Source organism: Castanea sativa, chromosome 11 (assembly GCF_040712315.1).
Source record: "Castanea sativa cultivar Marrone di Chiusa Pesio chromosome 11, ASM4071231v1".
In the NCBI taxonomy this organism is placed as follows: domain Eukaryota; kingdom Viridiplantae; phylum Streptophyta; class Magnoliopsida; order Fagales; family Fagaceae; genus Castanea; species Castanea sativa.
Window position 1 is genome coordinate 33,827,180 of NC_134023.1, and position 13,383 is coordinate 33,840,562.

At 34.8% G+C, this 13,383-nt stretch overlaps 1 protein-coding gene across 1 annotated transcript; it reads right to left on the reverse strand.

Moving 5' to 3' along the window:
* Nucleotides 1-4,993: 4,993 nt before the first annotated feature.
* LOC142615521 (xylulose 5-phosphate/phosphate translocator, chloroplastic) lies at nucleotides 4,994-6,557 on the reverse strand. Its single transcript, XM_075788258.1, has one exon. It carries the CDS (start codon nucleotides 6,426-6,428, stop codon nucleotides 5,130-5,132), a length of 1,299 nt encoding a protein of 432 aa, XP_075644373.1. The 5' UTR covers nucleotides 6,429-6,557; the 3' UTR covers nucleotides 4,994-5,129.
* Nucleotides 6,558-13,383: the final 6,826 nt, after the last annotated feature.

A 13,383-nucleotide genomic window follows, 5' to 3' on the forward strand; every position in this document is an offset into this window, starting at 1 on the left:
CTCAATGAAGAGATGGTGATGAATTGAAAAAAAAAAATTGAGGAAAATAAAGTCTTTGTGCAAAAAGTAAGAACTGAAACATGAAATATATATACAAATAGAGCAAGAATTTTAAAACTCATAGTAGCTGACAGCTTTTTTTTTTTTTTCTTTTTTTTTTTTTGTATTAGATGGGGGAGTAAGAAATTCCTATTCAAATAAAATAGGTGAAAGAAGTTAGGGAGCTTTTTTTTTATCCTTGTTTCTGTTTGAGGTTTTTTTTTTTTTTTTAATTCCTCTTTTTTGTTTAGATGAGGGATTAAAAATTTGAATTCATTTAAAAGGCAATTAACAAGTGTGTGTTGGATTGTAGGAATCTATTTTTATATAAAGATATAGAGAAAAGATTGAGATAATGATAAGGATAAATACTTTTTTTTTTTTTAAAAGCAGTAGCCTAGTATTTGAATTTAAATAAAACACAAACACTGAATTGGAATGGATTGTGAAATAAACAAAATTTTTAACCTTTTTAAATTTATTTTTGGATTTGAACGTGTATTTGAAAATTTAAATTGGTGTAGTGAGAATCTATTTTTATATAGAGATGTAGAGATATAGAGTAAAGATTGAGATAAAGATAAGGATAAGAACTTTTTTTTTAGAAGCAGTTCCCTAGAATTTGAATTTAAATAGAACATAAATACCAAATTGGAATGGATTGAATTTAAATAGAACATAAGCATTCTACCTTTTCAGTCAAAAAAATAGAACATAAACATTGAATTGGAATGAATGGTGAGGTAAACAATTTTTTTTTACCTTCTTAAATTTATTTACGGATTTGAACATGTATTTGAAAATTTAAAGTGGTGTAGTGGGGTTAGTGGGTTTTATTTTACGTATTTGTCCCCAAGTTTTGTTATTACTTCCTTCTCAAAAAAAAAGTTTTGTTATTACTTAAACTTAAGGTGTAGAGATATTTCTTAATCACATAAAAATCCAGTCTAAAAGAAGGAATCTTGTTATAAATAGTATAGATAATTTTTTTTATTAGTTTAATTTACCTCTAAAAATATATTGGTACACTCTGACTTAAATCTTGCATACCCTGATCACATATCAGTCCAGCCCAAATCCATACAACAGCATTGATCAACGCATCCCAAAATTAATCAAACAACAACACATATCACAGACCTCTCTCTCTAATCTCTGACCTCTTTCTCTCCATCTTGACATTTATGACACTAGGGTCCGTTTGGATACAGCTGAAAACTAAAAAACACTATAGCAAAATAATTTTAAATGTGTGAAAAGTTACTGTTCACGCCTTAAAATCACTATTCATTAGCCTAAAATCATTGTTCATGGCCAATGAACAGTGACACACACCCAGGAAAAAAAAAAAAGGGCTGAAACACAGTTGCACTGCGTTTCAGCCCAATCCAAACGTTACCTAAGAGTAAAACTTGAGTGTTTATGAGTTGTGAGTGTCTCTCTTTATTATAAATTTATATTATATGCATGAAAGTGTGCCTGATATTGATTGTTTGTCTTATTTTTATTTGGTTATAATGCTATTTGTGTGAATTATGATGTGTTTGAATGTGTGCGTGCATGTATAGTATAAATATATTATAGTTTAATATTTAGGAAATATTACATGTGTGTTAATTGTTATCATATTAAAATAACTTTTTGTTATAAAGTAATTAGTGATTCAAGAAAAAAAAAAGTAAAGTAAGTGATTGTTCAAACATTTGATTGGTTAAGTAGTCACTTAGTGCATTTTATATATATATATATATATATATATATATATATATATATATATATATATATTAAGGGCAAGATTTAGGTACTGTACTTAGATTTTGTTCCTTAGATTCCCCTCTTAAGATTCTGCTATGTGATTTTTTTTTTATGAGATGGAAGTGTATTTTTTTAATTAAGTAAACACATGATTGAATCTTAAGAGGGGAACTTAAAGAACAGCACCTAAGGTACTGTACCTAAGTTTTTTCCTCATATTATACTAGTGTGTAGCCTCGTGTATATGTACAAGTACAATTAAAAACAATCACAATTATACGGTTTAAATTTTATATATATATATATATATATATATATATATATATATATATATATATATCTTTTTAGAAGAGATTCAAATTATATATGGTAATAGTTTATTTTTTTTTAAACTGTACATATGTAATAGTTTCTCATTATATATATGTGATTTAGAATTTAATTAGCTTTAGGCTCTTTGATTTTTACACCCAATAATTCTCTTACTATAAAAATTAAAAACTTAGAAGGACACGTGTTGGAAAGTTGGATTTCAATTGAAATCCAATTTATAATCTAATTAAATTTAGACTCTTCGATTTTTATACTCAATAATGTTTTTTGGCACAAAATTAAAAATTAAATTGGACAAGTAGCGCAAAATTGAGAATCCAATTAAAATCTAGTTCGATTTTCTCCGAGCTTGAGCTATATATATGTATACATATGTGTGTGTGTATATATATATATATATAAGTGTATATATAAATATATATATATATATATATATATAAGGATGAGTGTGGTTGTGTGAGCCAATTTAATATAATAGTCATGGGTTGAGTTTTGCCATTTAGTTGAAAATATTTTTATAAAAATAAGGATAAATAGATAATGAAAACTACATAAAAATAAAAATACGAACAAGCTTAGCAAAATAATATGGTCACATTTATTCACATTGCCAATAAATAATGGTAAATGATAATATGAACTATCTTATAATAATTTAAAACGATCAAAAACTTGTAGAAAAAAATTGTAAAAATTCATGTATGTGCGTTTTTTTTTTTTTTTGGTCGATAACTCTATGTATTCTAGTTCTTTTTTTTAATTAATTATTTTCTTAATGACTCTCCTAAAAGAAATTCTTGGAGTCACTATTGAGGCTGCGTTTGTTTCACCTGAAAACATTTTAAGGAAATTATTTTACACCCTTGTGTGTGTTTGGTAGCTACAGAACACTTTTATTTTACCTTCAATGAATTTCCAGAAAACACACCCGAAGAGAGAGAGTGAGAGAGAGCTCAAGCACACTCCACCTGAAGTGAATCCCAAGCACATCCTTTCTAGTCAGATCGCCATCCTCGTCCCCTCCATGTGAACTCACACACCCGAAGACAGAGAGAGAGCTAGAAGGGAAAGTGAAGAAGACAACCCAACCTTCGTCGATCTAATCGCGCCACAGGTTCATGCCTCAGCCTCATCGGACCGTCATCGTCTTCACCACAAATCTACACCGCTAGTCAAGGAAGCTTTCTCTTCTCTCTTGCTCTCTCTTTCCCTCTAACCAACCGAAGCCCAAAAGCTATTAGACCCACCCACGATCTCTAATCTACAAACCAATCTCGTTGTCGTCGCCTCCTTCAAACCCACCCACCGATCTCGCCGCTATCAGACCCACTTGCCGATCTCGCCCCTGTCAGACCCACCCACCCATTTCACCTCCTTCAGACCCACCACCAATCTGTGATCCTTTACCTCTCTTTTTCTCTCAATCTATCTCTCCCTCTCCCTCTCCCTCTCTCACGATCGGTGCTTATTTTTTAGAAAGACTAAATTTTATTTGTTATGTTTTATTGTTGATTTGATTTATATATTCAAATTTCCTATTATAATATTTATTTGGAAGCTGAAAAAATGTGAGAGAATGTGTTTTCTAGAAGATTTTCAAAAATACAAACAAATACTTTAAAATATTTTCTAAAACATTTTTTGTGATGTAACCAAACACCTGGAAATCATTTTTATTTTTGAAAAATATTTTCACTTAAAAATATTTTACACTTTAAAATCATTTTACATTGAACCAAAAATATCCATAAATACAGCCTAAAGAGTAAAATAGAAAAATATTACTTAATTTGTGTCCTCGTTTAGAGGCAAACATGATAGTTATAAGGTCTAGTGACCTCAGCTACTTTTATTTACAATTTTCGATGCGTTTGTTTCGTGTAAAATTTTTTAGACACAAACCATCAAAACTGGTGACTAAGCCACTGGTGTCAGAGGTTCTGTGTCAAACCTTCGACATTGGCATCTGCTACTGAACCACCGGCATCGGTTGTTGGACAAGCTGCCTAGCCAATCAGACTAGCGACCCAACGACTACACGGGGGAAGAGAGTCACATAAAGGTAAAACATTTTATAGTATTTTACAAACGATATTATGAGCAACATAAAATATTTTTAGATTTGACCAAATTTTACAATGAAATAAATATGTTAAAAAGTTGAAAATATTTTACAACGAATCAAACAGAGTGAAATACGGATGAAAAAGGAGACTTTGAAGAGTAATTATATGCTACAATCAATTGATGCAATACCCTCCTACAAATAATTAAAAGTTATGCCACGGTAACCAAACGAAACTATTATGGGAGAAATAGGTATGCTCACTCTGTATTGGAAATACAAGGAATCAAATTTGCATTGGGAAACCAATAAGATAAAAAAACAAAACAACATAAAAGTAAAACTACAAGAAAAAATATTTTAGATCTTCCAATCCTAAGAATACCAACGGTCTCAGAAAGTAAAAACAATGTGATATAGAGCAGAAGAAAATTTTTGCTCACCAGGATGTCAAATTAAAGCTGAAACAGATGAATAAGGCCTTGAGCTGAAAGGAGAAGCAATGATTCAACTTTAAGGTACTAAAATGTCATATAGATTCCTATTATGATTTTATTTACAAATAAAAATAAGCAGCCAAATCTCTCACTCTAACTACCAAGTGTCAATTGAGTTCTCAAATCATGATTAACTAGCCATTAAGAAACAGGAAGGCCTCTCTTATAATTGGGTCCATTAAAAAATGAGGCACATCTCCCACTCTATTTTTCAGTTCTCTCCTGTCAATGATCATTGGCAACTTAGCAATTCTAAGAACAACTCAAGTAACATATCCGTAATGATAGAAAAATAGACAGGAAGTTTTGAAGAGAAACTAGAGACATTATTAAATTTTGATAGTTCTTGGAAACTTGGACAACAGAAACTAGAAGAGTAGCTCTAATTTTGTCAAGACAAAAAAGAATCAGAAACTTTGAGTAGACCATCTGATTTCCTTTTAATCCTTCTTTTCACTCCCCTTTTTCTTTGAAGCTGATGCCTGAGAATATAAAAACGTACCGAAAATTGCAATGGCGGATCCAAGTGCATTAAGAGGTCTAACCGGATTCCTAAACACCAAAATAGAAGATATAATCACCACCACCCTCTTCATTGTATTTCCAACAGAGAATGTCAAAGGGCTAATCTCATCAAGTGCTTGGTAAGACGATTGGTTATAGAGATGGTAAAACACCCCAGATAGCAACACCCATATATACAATGTGGATGGTTTGCCTACAGCTTGAATAGCTTTGTGATACCCTTGAATCCATTGAGACCCTTCAACAAAGATTGCCACAGGAAATAGATACAGCAATGAAATAATACTTATCGAACCATACAAATTCAACCCATTAACCTCCTTGAAACTTTGCAAACTGCGTTTTGAGTAAATGTTCCTCAATACAAACCCAACATTGCTAATCAAAGCACCCCCCAGGCCTTGGAAATTGAAAGACACTTCAGTAACAGCAGCTAATGAGCAACCAAGGACAATAGGAAGAATTGAGAGCCAGACCTGTAAAGGGTATGTATCCCCAAGGAAGGAAGAGAACACAACAGAGAAGACAGGCTCCGAGGATTTGATGACATGAGTGAAAGAAACAGCAACCTTTGAGAATGAAACACAGGCTGAGATGTGGCCTATGGTGTGGAACAATGCAGGTCCAAGTAATGCAATGATGAATGGCTTTGAAATCTTTGGGCAAGGTTGGAGCTTTAAAGACCAGAGAATGAACATCCAAATAGACCCAACAAAGAGCTGAAAAGAAGCAAGGAGCCATGGGAATGGGAAGAGATTTAGTACTTTTTTGTTGTATATGTTGAAGACAACGTTCTGGAAGTACCAAAAACCAAACACAATTGCAAGCTGGAGGGTATTGGACTTGGACTTGGACTCGGTGTTGGGTTCTGAAACAGAACTTTCAGCTTCAGGATTGGCTTCTGGATCTGTTGCTGCTCTGGGGATATGGGATATGGGTTTTGGTGAGAACCCAGGTGGGAATGCATAAACTGTACTCAAATGGCTGAACTTGGAGCTTGAATCATGGACCTGAGAGGTGTGAGTTGAAGAAAGGCCAAGTGGATAGCCATGGAATTTGGAAAAGGTGGAGACTTTGGTGGGAAGAGCAGATAGGTGGTGTAGACCTCTGTTGTTGAGAAGTGAAGAAGCATTTATGGGGTATTGATGGTTGGATTTGGAGGAAGTGACAGTGGAGGTGGAGGATGGGTTATTAATGAGATTCGAGGTAACCATTTGTTGTAGCTTTGGTTGAGAGAGAGACAGAGATTCTGCAAGTAAAAGCAAGAATCTGAAGATTGAGGACGAAATTTTTCAGTGGTTAAGGACGCTTTAGAATTTCTATTAAGGTATCGTTTGGATATTGCTCCGGATATTTTTTCCCCCACTTCTTGTTTTGAAGTGCCGTTTTCAAATAGACTCGTTCGTGTGTGGTACCAGCAAGGAAAAAATTATTTGGGTGAATTCCGGCGGCTAATGGCAATTTATTCTAAGATTTTTTAAAAGGAAAATGCTAAAAATTCTTTAGGGCAATGGTTAACCATTTATTTAAATAAATTTTTTATGGGAAAAAAATAATGTTAGAAATACAAACTATTTTACAATTTATTGATGTGATGAGTGATTATTGGTAAATGAAAAAATGATATTAATAGTGGGCTTAAATGAAAACCAATAAGAAGTTTGTCACATCAATATTTTGTAAAAATGTTGTAAAATAATTTGTAGACGTAGAATTACTCAAGAAAAAAAGTAATTAATATTTTGACAGTTTTTTTTTTATTTCCTTTAAAAGTGGTGTCAAAAAACTTTCCTAAAATTTAAAATTGACTAATTTGGTCTATAAAGTCAACTTAATCCCTAAAATAATTGAGAAAAATTACTAATTGACTTAACAGTTTTTAGGTCTAAGTTAGCTTTAAAGACCAAATTTGTAAGTTTTGAAAAAAAATCTTGAAGTCATTAGCTCAATTCTCATAATATGTGAATGAAATTTACACAAACTATTTTTTCATTGCATTTTTGTTAAAATATTGTAGTTATAAAAATTGTACACTTTCTTCCAAAGTAGCAAATATTAATAACATTTTTTCCTACGATGTATACTTTATAAAAGTTAGCTTCCCTCTTCTTTTAAGATATGCCAAAAGCCCAATGTTTTTTCTCATCAAAAAAAAAAAAAAAGCCCAATGTTTTAAACAAATAAAGTATCCTAAAAAAACAAATAAGTAAGCAAATATGTATATCAATATAAAACACAAAATCTATATAAAATAAATAGAAGTACTCTCTCTCTCTCTCTCTCTCTCTCTCTCTCTCCGGCTCCCCCCCTCCCCCCTTTTCTCTCCCCAAAAAAAAAAAAATTGGCAACTTGTTTTGCCTAACTGTTCTCTTTGAAACTTATATAAAAAATATAATCTTGTTTGAACTCAACTTTGGGAGAGTTGAGTTTTAAGTGAAACTTGACTCTTAAAGGTTGAGTTCCATGTTTATTGATGTGGCTGCCATTGTTGTGGCCTTTTAAAAATTTGATCCACTTGAACAGTTGAATTATGCTTTGCTTAAAATTTACTTGAACCTCATCGAGTTTCACTTAAATTTTATGCACACACTAATTTGGAGTCATAATGGATGTGCCTTAGGAAAATTTCAAAATGATCATCACAAGTCCAAAGTATAGGAGGACAATTAGAAGCAATAATATTGAAGATTTGTTGCTCAATAAAATGCACAATTTCACTATAAAGAGATCAAGTAAAAGGTAAGTTGTATGTCTGATGCTTAATAGATTGTCCATAAAATACAATTAGTAAAAGAAAGTTAAAATTAAAAATAAAAAAAAAACAAATGAAACGTTATATCGATAGACACGAGGGTTAGACATGGAGGAGAGAAAAAATGTTGGTTAAATTGCCTTTGAAGAAATTTGAGAGGAAGGGAGTTGGTCAACCGGAGTTCACAAAATAAGATAAGGAAGAGAACTTGAACACACACACACAAATTTGAGATCGATGGAGGCACGAGAGAGAAATCTGATACCATATTAAATTACCTATTATCCCAAAAATTTAAGTATTTAGGTAATGGTAAATTTAATTATTTAACCATAATTCTAACAAAATATTATTATATTATATCTTTTTTGTTGAAAAATAATAATTAGTCTCATTCTACCATTGGACACTCACTATTTTGTTTTCCTCTCACAGCTAGACGCTTTTAATTTTGATGAGAGAATTAAAGTTCACTTATTTCTTATGTTTTGCTTTTTAGATTTTGGTCATGGGTTCTCTTATAAACTAAAGAGAAGCATTGGTAGTCATCGGTCTTCTTTGAACCAAGGTTTAGTAAGACTAGTCCTTCATTGACTGACATGTGACCACTGTTGATGCCCACTTTGGCAAAAAGGCCCAAGAACAAGAAGAAGCCCAACAATATAAAAAGGATGAAGGAAGAAGAGTTAACAAGGTAACAAAAAAAAGCCATTAAACCCGAATGACAGGAATAATGGTCCACAGGCCTATAATGTAGTAAGAAGGCCACAAAGAAAGCAAACGGGTCCAAGAGAGACCAAAGGAAGAAATGGTAAGTCCATGGGTATCATAAGAAATGGAAAGCAAGTAAAAATGGGCCAAAGAAGCCCAAAGAAAGGAACAGTAAATGGTATGGTAATTGGGCTAGGGAAACCCAAAATATTTAGCAAAATCCCATGGGAATGTAGGAATGGAATGGGTCGAGGATACCCAAGGGAAGGAAACGGTCTGAGAATGCCTAAAGGGATAAAATGGGCCAAGGAAGCCCAAGATAGACTGAGAATAAGCCCAGCAGAAGCACTGGGCAATGTGAATTGAGTAAAAGAAAAAGTATATGGCAGGCCCAAAGAAGGCCTAACAAGCGCAAGTTAAATGATAACATAGCAGAAGCAACGGAGCAGCATGGCAGAAGTGTCAGCCAACCCACAAAGAAGGCAGGGGCTGGATTGAAGAAGGAATGACCCATACCCGAGCAAAGCCCAGCTCAAGGAAGAAATGAGATGCAGAGAATGAAGACCCAGTGACTCATCCATGCTACAAAGGGTTTAAAATAAGTAATAGGATGCGCAAAAGGACCAGATAAATCCACAGGCAATGGAAAATGCATGAACGACAGACAATCCATGGACTCATATGGGAGTGGAACACGCACAAAGCTCAAGCACCACCCACTTGTACCCAGCCACTACATGCGCGGTGGGCCATGGGTCAAAGGTAAGAGAGGGTATGGTTTGGAGGTGGGGAAAATGGAAAAGTCTATTCTGGGATTCTTGCTTAAGGCTCTTTTAGGGGAAGTGTACTGCTAGGGATGACATACCATCCAAAAGAGGGAAAGATGAGCTGGAATCACTAGGCCCATGCCATAGGAATTAGCAAGAGAGTATACTCAATCCTTATCCGGATAAGAACGCCATAGAAGGCAAGAAAACAAAACAAAAACTCATTTGTCTAGGAATGGAACTGATGTAGCCAACGCAGGGTAGTGGTACTAGCTAAGCGGCCGGAAGACAAGTAGGTGGCTCGGGAAGGACACCCACACTAGGCCAAAAGTAGTTAAGAGGTAAAACAATAAAACCCATCACGGCAAGTAGTATAAAAAGGCCTTAGCTGTGCGTAGCAAAAATGAGGGGGAAAGAAACTAAGGATGGAAGGGTAAGAAGTAAGAAGAAACGAGTAAGAAAAAGAGCAAGAAAGAAAAAAAAACAGAGAGGGTAAAAAGAAAGTGAGAAAACAAGATTGCGATAAGGCATGCACCAATAGGCTATTCCCTTTTCTCTCTCTCAATAGCCTACTTTCTAGCAAGTTAAAGGACTTGAGATTAAGCCATTTAGGCCCATTCTTTCAAAGTAAGCAATTTCAATGGCAGGATTTCCCTATGAGATTGCTCACATTGGAGACTGATTCTCTTTTTAGACTTAATCTACTGAGTCTACTAAGCATAGTAGACTAATCCCCCTTCCCTTCTTTTATTGTGATTAATTAAGCATTAATCGTACTTCTACTATATTCACACAGTTGTGCTTTCTTGTTAAGAAAATTGTTTAAGTGTCATCTTTTGTTATAACATTTTTTGTACTTCTACTACATTTTTTGTAATAGCGTCCTCTGCTATAAGCGAGTGACCAAGATCTTGGTGAAGGGATCCTAGCTTGCGCACAAGCTGGCTTGAGGTGAATTTCAATCGAGTTAGTCCCAACCCTCCTACCCTAGAACTATTGGGCCACAACATGGCAGGAAGCAGTCCAACCCAAAAATACAAAAAGACCAACCATAACCACATATAAAAAAAAGCTCCAAAAATAGTAAAAGGCAATGTTCACATTGAATAATCTAAAGTTGTGTATTTAATCATAGTTTCTAAATTTGATAACACTTTGTTGGGACAAACTAGTATAAATTAAACTTAATAAACTCAATCAATAGTGAAAATAAAAACTACAAATAATGAATCAAGTATGAATAGAATAACAAACAAACAATACCTAAAATTTATTTGAAAGTAGAATACCAATAGTGTAAATTGTAAAGGGGAAAACCATGACATAAATTAGGGTTGTTCATGGGTTGGTTTGGGTCAATTTTGGACTCAACCCAAAATTGACTTGCTCATGTTGGGCGGTAGAAGGAAAGACTTGTTGTTGGCCGCCAATAACCACGGGTCGAGTTGGATTGAGCTCAGGTGGACGATGGCTGAATTCGTTTGGTGTTTTCGGGGTATGAAGGAGAAGAAAAAATCTAGAGACAGAGAGATCAAACCCAAAGAACACAAACCAAAACAATACTCAACCACAATCCAAATGACACAAACAAGATCACAAACCTCAGATTTATGAGCATGAGAGAGAGAGAGAGAGGTGAGAATAAAAATAAACCTGTGAGATATATATATATATATGTATGTATGTATGTATGTATGTATGTATACCATTCAATTTACAATGATGGAGATGAGTTGGCGAGTGGAAACCCTGTGATGTAACCACAATGATGGTAGAACGAAAGATCTAAAGACCTAAGGCTTGCAGCCTAAGGATTAATGAAGACCCAAGATCTGACAAACGACTAATAGGTAAGGAACTATAGCTTAAAAAGGTTGAAAAACCCTAACTTGGAACTTGTTTTCTGATGGGTTGGGTCCATTTGTTTTCAAACCCCCTAACTCGCCATCTGAATTGATTTTGTCAGTTATTTTCACTAGCAACCCGCAGTTGACTAGACCATCGCACAAATCAGATAGTTTTGGGTTGGATAGCATTAGATTAGGCAATTTGGTAATGTAAATATAATCAATCCATTATAGTAAGAAGAATTTTATGGTATACACTTTTTCCCCTACATATCAAGTCCAAAACCTGAGTTTACAACAAATAGATAAGGTGTGTTGGGCCTTTTGTGTTGTTGGGCTTTGATCTCTCCTGCTGTACCACGGCCTGTAATTTTGAGACAGGAGAGATGGGACTAGCCTAAGTGAAACACACCTTTAAAATAGCTTGTGCATAAGTTGGGCCATCCCAGTATAGGTGCGCCTTGGTAAGAGTCTTAAACGTATAGCGTGCTCACTGCAAGAATAACTGTTACAGATCTTATAGCAGAAAACACAATAGGGCAAGATAACTAAAACATTTTGCGACTAACACTAACGCCTATATAACACAACAAAGGAATATAAAAAGGTCGCGGGAAAATAATACAATCACAAATAACAAGATTATAGCAAATAATTTAGTAATAAGATAATAAGTTAATCATTCATTAACCAAAAAGTAAAACTTGTCTGCCAAAGAAATGAGCTTAGCTTTTCAGCAAATTCAAGTCCAAAAAAGGGAGTTGATCTTTAATAAGGGTAACCTTAGAGAAGGCTCCTGCTATAGAGATTACACATTTTGAAATAAGGACCCAGATGACTTAAACTCTAATTGTTTTCTTAGAGCGTGGGTCTGTCAAGAGGGAGAGAAATTGGTAGCTTATTGATGCATGCCTCTGTTCTTATCGCTCATGATTTTCTCTGATTTTTGTGTGTGTGTGTGTGTGTGTTTTTTTTCTTTCTTGTCCTATCTCTATTTCTTGCCATGGTTGTTTCCCATTTTTCACTGTTCATAACTATTGCCTTTTATATTGTCTGTTATGATAGGATTTATCATTTTTACCCCTCAACCGCTTTTAGCTTATTATAGGCGTCCTTCTAAGACTGCCCACTGGCCTGTCAGCTGCCTAAATGGCTGTGCCACGCCTCATTCCCAAACAAAAATGGCTTGTTTTGTCTCTTTCCTCTCTCTGTTCTCACTACTCTCATTTGGATAAGGGTTAAATCTCCCCCTCACCTACCTTTATGGCATGCATCTAGTGGTTTAGCTCATACTAACTTTTTTTTGGGTAAGATGTCATCCTAGCAGGACACCCCAAAGAAGTTTGAGTGGGAATTCCAAAATAGACTTCCTCTTTCTCCCCATTGCCAGACCACACCCTTTCATACCCTTGACCCGTAACCCACCTTCCATATATTGGCTGGGTACAAGTAAGTGATGCCTAGACCCTGTGTGTATGCTCCACTTCCGTTTGAATCCATTACTTTTCTGGCCTTCACGCCTTTGCTATTGCCTCCGTATTTGTTTGATTCTGCTGTACATTTTGGTAGGTGTTTAACTCTTGTGGCTTGAAAGACATATGAGCCTTTGGGTCCATGTTTTCTGCCTTCTATCTCTTCTTTGGATTGGGTATTGCTTAGGTGAAGACCCTCTCTTTCTTGCCTAGCCCATCTTCTTTCCTATGTCTGTGGGCCTTTTGGTTGGGGATCTTGTCATGCCACTGCATTTTTCCTACTATATCATTACCTCTCTTTTATTTCCTTGTTACCCATGGGCTTTCGGGTTGATGCTTTTACCAGTCTACTTTCCACATCTTTACCTATTTTGGGTTTTATTGGCCAACATTCTTGTTGTGCCAGCCCACTTTCTACATTCTTACTGCTTTTGGGCTTTATTGGCCAACATTCCTGCTGTGCCAGCCCATTTCCCACATCCTTACCTCTTTTGGGCTTTATTGGCCAACATTCTTGCTGTGCCAACCGACTTCATTCCTTGGGCTTCCTCGGCTCATCTGCTTCTTTTTTACCTCTTTTACTCTTACGGGCTTTTGCTAAATCATTTGGGCTTCCTCGA